General features: G+C 33.4%; 1 protein-coding gene across 1 annotated transcript in view; it reads right to left on the bottom strand.

Moving 5' to 3' along the window:
• Window positions 1-14,157, bottom strand: part of LOC128222040 (dynein axonemal heavy chain 6-like) — a 55,084-nt gene that overhangs the window by 13,404 nt on the left and 27,523 nt on the right. Inside the window, 17 exon segments of the mRNA XM_052930793.1 lie at window positions 238-418; window positions 649-803; window positions 1,002-1,188; window positions 1,646-1,827; window positions 2,160-2,310; window positions 2,733-2,893; window positions 3,732-3,863; window positions 6,556-6,719; window positions 7,030-7,201; window positions 7,717-7,848; window positions 8,166-8,323; window positions 8,643-8,790; window positions 8,952-9,173; window positions 9,573-9,797; window positions 10,032-10,215; window positions 10,682-10,878; window positions 13,129-13,140. Coding sequence (XP_052786753.1) covers window positions 238-418; window positions 649-803; window positions 1,002-1,188; window positions 1,646-1,827; window positions 2,160-2,310; window positions 2,733-2,893; window positions 3,732-3,863; window positions 6,556-6,719; window positions 7,030-7,201; window positions 7,717-7,848; window positions 8,166-8,323; window positions 8,643-8,790; window positions 8,952-9,173; window positions 9,573-9,797; window positions 10,032-10,215; window positions 10,682-10,878; window positions 13,129-13,140 — 2,763 coding nt within the window.

Genomic DNA, 14,157 nt, shown 5'->3' with positions numbered 1-14,157 from the left:
ATGTGTCACACATACACATGTGTCACCTGCTAAAGGGACCATATGAACATTGCTACCAAGTTTGGTGGTCTAATGAGCTTACTTTATCTCAAGTTTGAAGTGAAAAATTCAGTCAAATTGAATTACCAATATATTCTATTCCATGTATGCATCTTTTAAATCAGTGAGCTACGCAACCAGTCTTACATCATGCCTTTATTCTGAGTTGAGTTGAGTTGAGTTGAGTTGTGTTATTACCTGATCAGCTTTTTCCTGGTCAATGACCAATTTCTCCATAAGAGTGTTTGTGTCCTCCGACCTCTTCTTCAGTTCTGGCTCAAGGGCCACTAACTCTTTCTTCATTTTATCGACAAGTTCATTTGTTTCAAGCAGTTTAATCAAACCATTGTGGACTCGATCTTTTGCACTCTTGAGTTGCCTGGATAAGAAATACAACTGTAAAGTGGTTGTTTAAGTGGGAACTATTTTCATACAAAAAATCTAGGGAAGACATTTTTCATGCAGTCTCAAATTTTGCAAGAAGTCAGTTCAGTGTAACAAATATAGTTAGTTCTTAACTAATCATTAGAACAGTGAAAATTTATAAAATTTGTCATATTATAAAAAAATTGCATTCAGTGCTTAAAATTAATGATATTTAATACATACTTGGTTTTCTCATTCAGCATGGACAAGTACAGGTTGATCAGTTCCAAATAACTGGTTGGAGTGGTGTAGTACTTCCTCTTCAGCTCATTGAAGAAACGGTCGGCCATCTCTGTCACACTCATGTGGATTTCAACACACATCTCCGACAAGCTCTCCTAGAAATAATACAGGTCAAAGTATAAGAAAAAGTTCTTTGAGCTGAGTGCAAAATAAGTGTTTATTACTATGTTACTGTTGCCTTCACTTTAAATGAAAGCTATGACAACACTTTTATGTTTGGAAAGAAGCAAGACAACTATTTACTTTTAAATCACAGTCATATGGTAAATGAAATTTTCAGTAAGTTTTTTCACCTTGACTTCATCAGTTCCAATCTGCACGCCCTCAAAGAATGTCTTGGATACGCTGAGTAAAGCTTCCCGAGGCCACTCCGTAAACCAGTCAATAGTACAGCAGTTAACCAGGGACGGGAACATTCGACAGCGGGTACGGAACGCACTTCCAACTGGTGACATACACAGGACAATGTGTAAGTTGTTCCTGAAATGGGAAATAATACCACATTGGCAACATATAGTACACAGTTATCCTCCCAAAATATGATTATAACTGTTGCTTGCTTGATATAGTTCATATTAATGGAATTGAAATCATTGGTTTCAGTTTTGTTCATTTCCCTGTTTACTTAACATAGTATCAAGGGATTTAATCTTAATTTTCTTAATTTCTAGCTATTTCACTCTGTTAATAATAACAGTGTTGGAGATGCCCTGAGCATTCATTAAAAATCTGAGAAAAACTATAATTATGTGAACAATTTAAAAATCATCATTACATAACATGAATGATGTATCTACATATCCATAAACTTAATAGTCTGTTATTACTAGTTTGTATAAAGATGCAAGCCTAGTCTAAAAATAATCCCAACACCCTCCTTTATGTACAAGAAGGCAAATATTGAGCATATAAAATTGAAAAAATCCCATTTTCTTACCTGACTCTGTTAATACAGAAGTCAAATATAAGGTCCCTGTTGCCTTCAGGGATTCCAGCTTCCTTTGCGCCTGGACGACAACCGATAATCAGCTGCTCATATTCATCTGGCTCAAACAAGTTAGGCACTTCACCAGAGTTTAGGACGTTATTTATATCTTCTAAAAACTCTTCAACTACAATCTGAAAGGAGATAGAAAAGGATGGCAGTTATTTTTTTAATTTGCAGTGAAAACAGAGTTGATAAGCATCTAAGTTCCCAAAAAATAATGTTTAGTTTCTCAGCAACAGTCGCATTCATTTCCATTACAAAAAAATATATCAAAATAATATTTATTCTCCTTTTTTTAGCCAAAATAGGATGATTTTTGGGAGAAATATTTTAAGAAATATTTTGAGATCAATGACATAAATTCCGATGGAATTATGAAAATAAATGTATCATCAGCTTTGAAAAATGTGTAATTTTCCCACATTTAAGTGCATGTTTGAAATACAAAACTTCATGTGCTCACCTGTGTGTCAGTAAATAGGAAAACTGTATGTTGGTTCTTCACTCCTGCAAGGTTGTACAGTTTCTTCAAGTCATCATGAAAAGCGGCGTAGTCGTAACCTCTGCTCAATTCAATCTGGAAACATTGGTAGCCACAGATGTGGGCACTTAAACTGAAAAAAAAATAGGCAATTAATACAATGAGAAAAAACAAAACATTTACATAGCTGTCTTGGAAGTGAGAGTTTAACTTTGTTTACAGGATAATGATTAATAATAAGACTACTAGGCTTGCCCCTGTACATTTATTTTGCATAATTAACATTCATTTGTATTACTTTCTCAGTAGCCAGGTCGTAAAATGGATAACCTGCAAATATATGGTCAGATATATAATAATATAATATAATAAAGGATGAAGTAAAGAATATAATTATTTACTGTTGAGACAGAGATTTACCTCCATACACAACCAAGGATGGTCATTACCTACTTAGAGATTGTGTGTTAATTCTGTCAATACTACCATGGGTGTCATAGATATTGATATATTTTGAATATACTGTACAATATCAATCTTATATCACTAAATTACCGAGTCAGTGACTGTTTGCCGGTTCCACCAACTCCCACCAACAGGGCATTGCCTCTTTCCTGCCGAATCATCCTGGCAATTCTCGAGACATGCTCCATTGCATCCATGAAGAACACCAGCTTCATTTCCTTCGATGACTGCATGTTGAAGTCATCTAGGTACTGTAAAGTTTATGTGCCCCCATTTTGATTAGAAAATGCTCCTGATAAGTTTCAAGCATTATTAATATACCGTGCATGAGATCTTTGGACTTGAACCTGTTCATGTGACTTTTTTGGATAAGAAAACTTCAAAGATGAACTCTTACACATAACATTTAAGGAATTAAATTGGCTGAGTTTAAATGGTTCCTTTTGAACAACAAAATGTGCCCCTATTATTTTGAATTAATATTTGATTTTAAATCCAGTCAGTGATACAGACTTGCTATGTCTATACTCAGTAAAACACAAAACAACAGAAAATCTAATATAATTATACTGAAGCATGGTGTGACAAAATCAAGTGCAACTTCAGACATGGATTTTTTTTAAATTGTGTATTTCCTTCGAAAGAAAATGAATCCTATAACAGACATGCATGTGACTCTTCTTACGACATCTAGATATACCTCTGATGACTCAAAAAACATGCTTTTCACACACTAAATAAAAGGACAATAAAGCTATATCATCTTGTTTTTCTCTAAATAAAGTTTATTTAAAAAACAACAACATCCTATTGTTCAATTAAGTAGGTACCAGGTATCTTATCTAAAATATTTCCATGTGCAAAGACATACAGTGAAAATATTAACTGACGGACAATATTCATGTTTTTAAACTGACTTTATAATTTATTTATTAATTTTATTTATTTTTCAAATTTTAAATATCTGCTCAAGTTTATTTTGATATCAAGCAATAGGCTTAATCTTGTTTTGTAGGCTTTGGGCAAGAAAGTTTTAACTTTTATATGGATTTAAATCCATCTTAGACAGAACCATTGTTATCTACTTACATCTTGCAACACACTGGCAAGTTTTTTATGATCAGCCAGCTCCTCATAAAGTCTGTCCTGGCGTTCTGTTCCCATCTTTATAAAGTCCCCAAACAGAATCGGATGAGTTGTAAATGACTCTGGTGTTATGTCCTGTAAATAATCAATGGCACATTTTTTATATATTTGTTTTCAGTCTAAAGTTGTTTTAGCATAGACTTTCTTTGGTTCTTATAGTAAATTTTGCATGATTCTTTAAAATATATTTGTAGTGCTTGTCTTATATTAAAATCAAGCTATTACTAATATACATAACTCTTTATCATAGTATGCTAGAATGTGTTTTAATCTTTCTTTTGAAAATAGTGCAGCCAACAAAGCACGAAGAAGTGAGTAAAATCTAAAATTATATTTTCTAATAACATGAAATAACAACTTCAAAGTGGTACATGGCCAATTGCTTTCTTGAAATTGTATGTTCAAAGAACATGCTTATAACTAATGACTAATGCCATTATAATCTCAAATTGTATGATTGAGTTGTACTTCTTCTATAATTGAAATACATTGAAAGTAAAAACATATTCTACAAAGCTAGTCTGCTTGCATCATTTAAAAGCATTATACATTAGCTAATGTCTAGATGAAGATTACTATAAAAGGATAAATGGATTTGAGGAAATTTTCAGAGTTTTATCATAAGGTTTATATAAGTCTGTCAAAAAAGTATATCATTCATAATATTGAATTCAATTTGATGGCAATGCATTTTTTTTCTGAATATGAACAAGTTTAACCAAAATACCAAAACCAGAACAGTTGCTTTAAAGGCAAATCAAACTGAAATTAACTTCTAAAACTACTGAAAACAGTGTCTATATAGTTTTTACTGTTCCATGATCATACATAATTGCGGCACTCCTCTTGGAGACATCCTTATTTCTTAAAACATTAAGAGATTTGCCAATAAAAAAAATATTTGCAGCCTTTTGTTTTATGTTCAATGTCTTTGGCATTTACCCAGTGCCATTAAACCGGGTTTATGTTTAAACTTTTGCTACTGAGCTTGTTTCTGTAGTTTTTCCCATAATTATTAGATGAGCTAAAACTACTTCTTTGGAAATTCTGTAGTAAAGATATTCCTGGAAGCAGAGGAAGTCACTGGAGCCCAAGCAGGTGTCACCTTAACCCAACAGGTCTAACTACACCCCTGAGTGTGTCTATATACTATGCCAATTATTCTACACCATATACCATGGGAAAATAGGCTAGCAAATGTTTTTAATTCATGAATATTTATATTAAACTGCATCTTCTCTGCCATTTCCCTATTGGCTGAGGTGTATGGTGTGCCTCAGGCGTCCAATCAAATGTGAGGATATATCATCTCATAATCATTCATGAGAAGGAGATTTCTTCAGACAATTTGCCCATGGTATTAAATGAAGGTATACATGTCATGAATATAATGGATACCCACTACCAAGGATATAAAATCAAGGAATAATATTTTTCTACATAGAATAGGATTTCTATGGTAAAAACATGTCTGCCTATTTCTAGGGATGAAAAAAGGAATATTTGTTAAAAATATCCTGCATTTCAGAAGTAATTTATCAAAACAAAACTGTTTGTTTTCATTATTGCATTGAATTTGAGTACCATTTGTATTAAACTAAACAGGAACAATTTTATTCCAATAATGACAGTTTTAATGTAACATTTCATCAAATACACAGACATACTTTCTCCATTTTAAGAAATAACATGGGAACCAAACCTCTAAGGCTCTATTTTATTGCTGTTTGAAAACTGTGTAAACACACTATGCTAATTCTTACCCTCTGGGTAAAAAAACGAAAAACATAACAAATATTAAAGCATAAAATAAATATGAAGCACATATTGAATACAATATAAAAGACAATATTTATATCACTAGAGCGCTGAAGAGCAAAAGCCAACGTTCGACTATTATTTTGTTATCAGTCAAAAAAGGAACCATAACTCTTACATGGCCAAGTTTTGTGCCTTTATTCACATTTGCGTATTGTCTCTGGCAACATTTGTATTAAGTATTACAAGCAAACTGAATGAAATCTGCCTTGCAATTCATCAAATCCAGAACATGAATTGGATATTTTTCTTAAATGCCCCTCTTTTACTTTTTGTATTATATTCTGCTAATTTTCATCACTCAAATAACATAAAAAGCCAATGAGTCTGGATTATAAAGTAACCAGTGCATGTTGCTGTTATGAGCAGTCACAGACTCAGAAAAAAAATCATTGTTATTGCATTCTTTTTGCATTTTTTTGCATATTCAATGCACTGAAAAAAATTAAGATATCTATGAGCCTTGAGTTGGATGTTAAATAATAATAGAGTACCCTCAACTAAATAAATACAAAGCAAATTTCATTCAATATTTTAATCATCACTTCACTTGTAAGTTTATTAAAAGTTAACAAAAACTTAAAACTTGTCAGTAATATTAATGCCAATTAATGGAAACATATAACAGTGTCAGGGTCACTTGAATCAAAACTTGATTAGTGTGTTAACTATTCGACAAAACCAATCTCTGCATGAAACATATTATTTAACTGACAAAATAAATAAGGCCATTCTTAAATACATTTGTAATAATGTTTTTGAAGTACCCTGACTGAATATTTATTGACCTCTGGAGTGAGAAAATTTTGCTGTGTGCTGTTCTCTTGTATGTAGTCTAAAAAAATTCCTGACGCACCAAGAAGAAACTGGTTTAGCACTGCCATAAAAAAACCCATTTTTTAAGGATGGCCTGATGTAAGTTTCATAATAAATTAATTATCCAGCATACCTCAGAGAAGTGTTTTCCCGCCATTTCTGACAAGATAGTGTTAAAGAATCCCTTGTCTTCTTTATTGATGAGACGATCGTGGAACACACGCATGGCCTCGTGACAGAACAGTCGGAACATTTGTTTGTTGTCACGGATAACACCTGTGTCAGCTTGTAGCACACCTGCAGTGCCAAATATATCTTATGTAAGCTGACCTTGGAAAACCCAAATACATAGAGGATATTAAAAAAATAGTCTTTTAAAACATAATTTATTAAACATAAGCTTTCCAAATTTGACAATTGTTATAATTTAAAAGTTTTTTGTTAAATTTTGCCTATAAGAGACAAAAAATCCAATAAATCTGCGAATCCGCATATTTTCTCACCCCTGAACATACAATGCCAAACACAACAATGATGCTGGAAAAAGTACCGGTTATCACTGTGTCTGCCATGATTAGCCGGTGAAATAATCATTAAAATCACCTACCCTGAATACACTTTGACAAATCGCGGAGGTTAAACACGTAGTGGGACTTGGCCGGGGTGGGGAGAAGATCTGTGCTCATTCTCCCGTATATCTCCACAGCGGCGGTTACAATCGGCTCCACACACTGACGCACCGAGGTCGGGAAATCCATCAAGAAACCGGCCAGAATTTGCTGAAAAAAAGTACATAGTAATAAAGAAAAATCATCTTGAATCTATCACTTTTTCCACAAAAAAATTGATGGGAAAATATTTATATTTCAAATCACAGCTATTCACTGCAATGTGTTATTTAAGTATTTATTTCCATTAAAGTTATAACCGAAATTATTTAATGAAATAAATATAGACCAAGAGCTACCAGTCAGAACATAAAACCTTGATGGAAGACAGTAAAGGCCATGCTAAATACATGTACATGTTTTTTTTTTCAGTGGCCTAAACCAGATTTTTCTATAGTGAGCAGTAAGGACAGAATTGTTGTTTTGAGACTGTGTGATAACTTAACATTAAAATATATAACAGCATATTGGTAAACCATTTTTTTCGTTTGATCACAGGTCAATAAAGTTCTTCAAGAGGGGCATTTTTGATAAGTCAGTTCACTGCAAACAAACATTTTTTAAGAATGGCTTGACATAAAAATTAACATAACCTTACTATAATAACAAGATAAAAAAAAACTTACACTGAACATATGTTTCAAGCTGTGTTCTGACGGAGATGGGATCGTCAGCATGGCGAAGTGTCGGATAAATCGCGGGGTAACGTTATTTCTACCACCGCCCGGGGGAGCACAAGCTGCAGCAAGGGTTACATCCTGAAATGAAGTAAAACAGATTATTTTCTTTCAACTTTTAATCTTTAAGATGGCATAACATTTAGTTCCAAATCTTCCAGATCTAGGTTTAGCACCCAAAAAATTGTGAACATAAATGTTAATTTATATTTGAATCAGGTTTGTCTTGATTTTGGTTAAGAAAACCCCAACACATGCCAGTTTACAATATTAAAATAACTTTTAAAATCCATTAAACTTGTATGTTTAAAAAAAAGAAGGTACGCACCATAATTTTGAGAGTCACTAAATACAGATAACAAAGGCATGATAACTTTGAGAAGATCCCTGAGACTTACATGAATCTCCCTCCAGAAGAGCACCTCTCTGTCATAGAAGCCACCAAAGTCCTGGTACTGTCGCAGCAGTTCAATCGGGGGCTGGGAGCCGTATCTGTCCAGTTTGGGCATGTTCAAGTCATCAATAAAGAATATCACTCTCTTATCACGAGGGGCGCCTGTATAAAATGAAAATAAAGTAAGTTCCAAAAGGTTAAAGTTGACAATGAATTGCATCACTCTCTTCTCTGAGAAGCACCTAAATTCAAGTCCGCATAAACAGAGGTCACAAAATTAGTACTGAGGTAATAAATCATATTGTACGCTTAGCTCTTTGTATGGTGATACTAGAAAAGGATGACAGAAATTTAAAGCTTTTATAGAAACCCAATAGGAAATGCTTTTGGGCTGAAAAAAATCATTCTTCATTATTATAGGAATATCATAAAAATAATAAAATAAGAAATACTACAAAGAGTTTTAAAAATGGTAATTTACCAAGCACTGTCTTCCTTTTCTTTTCCAGCTTGCTCTCAATCATCTCCTGTGTTCTCTTGCTGGAAGTCTGCGCCGAGAAGTTGATGAAATATGGGACATAGCTAGCCTTTTCAGAAATGTTGTTGAGAAGACCCCTTGCAATCACGGACTGAAAAAATACATGATTTTGAGATAGTCCCAGTAGTTGACAGACTGTTTTAAAAATATTCAATTCATCAAAAAAGCAAAGAGCTAGTAATTGTAGAGCGTTTATGATTGTTTATACTATTTTATTATTATTACTATCACTGACATCAAGTTTTTCCCTACCTTTCCTACACCAGTCTCGCCAGTGTAGAGCACGGGATACCTTACAGCCAGCAGCTTCTCCAGCAGGTAACCAAACCTCACTGTGTCCACAGTGGGGACCAGCATCTCAAAGAATGGAACTTCCTTGTTGTATTTGAATGCTGGGACTATTTTCTCCCACATATCCATACGCTTGGTCTCAAAGTCAACGAAGCAGCTCCACAGATCACCGCCAACTGGCAGCTAGAAAAAAGTAGTCCAGTTAGCATTACAGATTCTGGAAATATATTTCCCATATATCCAAACAATTTACTTTGAAAGTCAGCAAAGCAGCCCTGCAAGGCATATCAAGAAGGCAACTTGACATAGAAGTCCAGTACATTGAAAATAAGTTTAACCAGCTGTGCCTATTTCTTGGTTGGCGGTACCGGGCCTGTCAAAAGCTCTCATGTCAGGAATCACCCAATGTCCCCTATATAACCCCCTCCCCTCACATCAGCAATTGGGCAAAAGATTGATAGGTGCAAAAGTGCTAGAATATTATATGAAGAAATGACAAATATTTTGTAAATATTATATGCAATTCTCATTTAGAAATATGGACTTAAATACCAACAAATGTTAAAATACAAGAAATCATACCTTAGCGTCACCATTGTCTTCAAACATGCCGCGCATGAAAGAGTCGAACTGGTCCCAGTTTGCCTCTACGATGTTGCCACCAATACTCCACAGGTAACAGAAGACAAACGTGGTGCAGATAATGATGTTGAGCTTGTTTGGATCCATCGAGAAGTCGGGACCACCTCGCACGAACAGAAGGGACTCCAACAATTTGCACAGCATCGTGACTTTGGCGATGTCCACCTTGGAGTAGAAAATTAAGAATTGTCTAAGCCGTTGATGCAATAGTGATGTAATTGACATGTAGTCGAATCAACCAGATATAAATATTAAAAACTTGAGTTAAACCAGTGGATTGATAACCCATGACAAACAACTGCACATAGCTTTTGGATTAAATGTAGGCATTATGCTTTGTAAATCTTTATGATTTTTTTTTATTTGCCAAACAAACAAAACGGTAATTTTCCAACTAACCTGGTTCATTATCTGTGTACATTTCTTGCTCACAAATCTTAGACCATTTTCAACGTATTTCTCAAAAAGATCGAGAATGTAGGTGCGAACTTCTTCCTTGAGTTTCGACTCAAACTGGTGGATCCAGGTCTTCACAAACGGCATCCACTTGAGTTCATCTGCATCTACGTACACCATACCACACCTGCAAGTAAAACATAACTTTAAAACAAGTTTAGCCTTAGGGGCCATATTAATATCATACTTATTATTATCCTTAAAAAGGTCAAAGTGAAACTATTTTATGTTAATGTAAAGGCACTCAGATTTTACTCCTTAGATTAGGATCAAACTAAGATTTAATTAATTTTAAGATCATAATCCAAGTGTTTTGATTGGACAGTAAAAAAACTTGCTGAATGTAATCAATGAGGCACGTGTAAGGCTATGGATAAGAATTATCTTAAGCCCAGGTTTGATTTGATAAAAAAAAATGTGAAAAAAATTACTCTTGAAATTGAATCTTCATCATGGTAAACATCAATATGAATACCAGGATTTAAATTGTCTTTTTAAATACAATTCTATACATGTATGATTATGTAATAAGACCTTTTCAAACATTCTCATGAAGAAAAATTGCAAAGAACTAAATCAAATGTAGCACTGACCTGCTAACAGTGGCAGGTGAGGCGACGGCCAAGTCCTGAACCTCGAACAACATGTGAATGTATGGCGTAAACTTGATTCTCTCTGAGTTTGCGAGACACAACATCTTGTTGTCATCCAGTACAGTGTTCATGTTTTCGATCCACAGAGCATCCACTGGACCATCACAGATCACCCATTGGTGGTCCGTGGAAGTGTCCTGAAAAATGATTCCAGTTGTAAAAATAGAAAAAAGATAATCTTCAAATATTAATTTGGAGCTGTTAAGTCTTTGATTAAAGTCAATATCATGGTATTCACAGCAGCCAATTGTACAAAACTGTTGTTTTTTTAGCTTGATCAAAGCTACATTTAGCCTTAAATATTTGTTGATTAGTGAGTACCCGGTAATAACTCAATGTCCAGTTATAACTTTTAACCACTGAAATCATTTAAATGTGAAACTTAGCCTTCAGGTAACCAGTGGAATAGTTATCCATGTTATTTATACAGAAGGCTGCTATAGATAACCATTGTAATTGTGTGAGTATAGAGGAATTAGAATCTGTAACACAATCAATATTTTCAAGAATAATACAATTCTGATGAATATTATTGTTACAAAGCAGTATATTAGTAGTAGAATGTTGTTTCAAACACATTGTTACCCTTCACATGTTCAGAAAGAATTTTAAAAACAAATTGTGAAAAGATTAAATGACTGATTAACACATGTAGATATTGTATATGTGTATAAAGAAAAATCTGGATAAAAGTCACATGCATAAAAATAAATGTATGATTATAAAAGCGAGGGAAGGTAAAAAAAAATGTACAGTAATTTTGCTAAAATAATATACATGCATTATATACAAGAAAGGATATGTGCAAAGATACATGATACCTATGATTGGTGAAAACAAAGACTAAGGTATACAAATTACAGATATGTAAATTAATACCGCAAAAAACAATTGTTTGTTTCCAATTTCACTGCCAAAAAATAAAGGGTAGGCTGTGATATTTTTTTATTTCCTTAACTTTTGTTAAGAAGAGAGTTGTGCCCTAATATCATTTTCGCGCTCAGAATTGTCGGCATTTTGTCTGCGTATCTGTTCATATCATTCCTGAGCAGGTAACTATTGGAAAGTTATCCCAAAAGGGCAAACAAAATTATGGTCAGGTGACAGTCTGGTGTTAAAAAGTAGGGTAGGTCTGGAAACCGGAAACAAACACATTTTTTGTTACCACTAAATTGTCAATATAATCATAAAACAGCTATTTCACATGAATATTCTGATGATTCTCTGTACCTTAGCTTTCAGTCAGCAAACATGCCTTTACTACTGTTTGCATTTTGTTTAGAAGAACTAAGCAAAACATGACTACCAATCATGCTGTTAAACCACATTCACGAATAAATTGCAATTTTGCACTGACTGTTAGATTCCTATTAATCTTTGTTTAGGGTAGTAAATCTTGTATGCTTAATTTGACCAGAAGGTCATGATATACCACCAAGACTGGATGAGTCACACTTAACATCTCAAATCAGAATGGGTTTGAATTTCCATTTTATGTCACCGCCCCATATTGCCATTTTCAGTTCTGCCCGTTGTGGGCTGTCAACTGGAACACCAAAATGTCTATATTTTCATGTCCCCAAAACTTAAATTACTCAGTAAGCAATCATGGATTGGAGTTAAGTGCGGTCAGGGCCCCCACTATTCACTACTTTAAAACATTCAAAACCTGATAATTCCATTTGCAAACAGTAGAAAGGGTATGTTTACAATTTTTAATGAGATACAGTAAAGGGACATGCAAACTTGTGCAAATGGAAACCAGCAGCCAATAGTATAAAACTGGTTAATTATTTAGTTTGGTTAAAGTAAGCCAAAATGTTTTTTGATAGGTCAATATTTATCCAATAATAACTATTAACCAATCAAATCATTTTTATATAGGCAAACTTGTAACAATATAACCTGCCGACAACTTATAAAGGTTTTATACAATTATTGGCTGCTGGAATTTTCCCGTGAGCCTTTCCTAACAATCAAGGCCAATCCCAGTAAGCTTTCAGTGATGCATGCATAATTGACAACAACAATTTTAAGATACATTTTCGTGCAACCTGAGTGTTTCTCCGGTTACTTTAACATTTTAAGGTTATATTTTTCTGCATTGCATTGCTTTAAAATTGCAAGGTTTGTTCCAACTTTTCAAAAAAAAACAAAGTGTGATTATTTTTCCCCCCAAAAGAATACAGCAAAAAATACTGTTAAACCAGAGATAATTGAATAAGGTTTTTTTTTCAAAAATAAATAAAAAAAATACTTATATGGTAGTCCCATGTTTTTCTTGTGTTGTTTTTTTCAAAAATAATTTCAAATATGAAAAGTTGGAGCAAAAGTGGATACACAATTGCTACTAAATTCTGTCACCAGCATTTTGTGGGAGTACAAACCTCTCTGTATTGCTAACAACATTAAAATCAATATAAATTGATACTATCAAAATCAATATAAATTGACAACATTAAAATCAATATCCATTAGTTCAAGTAATCGAAAAATGTGATATATGGCCAAAATAAATTATTTTTAAATTCTTATTTGATGAAGAAAAATAATAAAAATGGGTGGGCAGATTAAAAAAAATGGTTGTTTTAATAGCATGTGCTACATTTTAACTTTGGTTTAATTCCAGTATATTTATCCAACTTCCCAAAGCCATTTTTTTGTGAATTAGAAAAAAATAGGACAGGGTAATAATAGCAGAATGAACATAAAAATAAAAATATATTGTCCAGAGAAAAAAGAACACAATTTCCATCATGATAGTAAATAATAGTATGTACATGGTTTAATATTGTTGACAACATATACACACGTGAACATGCTCAAAAATGTAAAGAGGTGTAAATGATACAAAATAATAATATCAAGAAATAATTAAGGATATTTTTTTATCTTTTACAAAAAGAGTAAGGGGTCGTTATTTTTCCTATCAAGCTTAAAGGCTTGAGCACAGTTAGTTTTGTTGTGATCAGCAAGCAGGAGTGAAGGTATGAGTAATCTGAATTTTCCCAAAAATAGGGAATCAGCATTCCAATGCAACATTATGCAAAAAAGCTATTTAATAACTTCAAGTTAAAAACTTACATGTATGTGATTTCAAATAAATAAGGGCAATATTTATAATATGGAAACACATCATATCTCTATAATATAAAAATACCTGTCGACAATCTCTGACAGTCAATCCCATAGTCCCCTCATGCCATTCCAGTCAGTCTGTTTCACTCCCCCATATAATATGCTCATTAATAATGTCTGGCAATCATCTCATAACCCCCTCATGCCATTTCAGACTGAGTATATTTCACTCCCCTGTATATTTTGCTCAATAATTACATGTATGTCTGACACTCGATCTAATAAGCCCCTCATGCCATTCAAGTCAGAGACTTTCTCACTCCCCTGTATATTTTCCT

The sequence above is a fragment of the Mya arenaria genome, chromosome 16 (assembly GCF_026914265.1).
Source record: "Mya arenaria isolate MELC-2E11 chromosome 16, ASM2691426v1".
NCBI classification, from domain to species: domain Eukaryota; kingdom Metazoa; phylum Mollusca; class Bivalvia; order Myida; family Myidae; genus Mya; species Mya arenaria.
The sequence above is the reverse complement of the archived record's forward strand: the minus strand, read 5'-3'. Positions and strand labels throughout refer to the sequence as shown.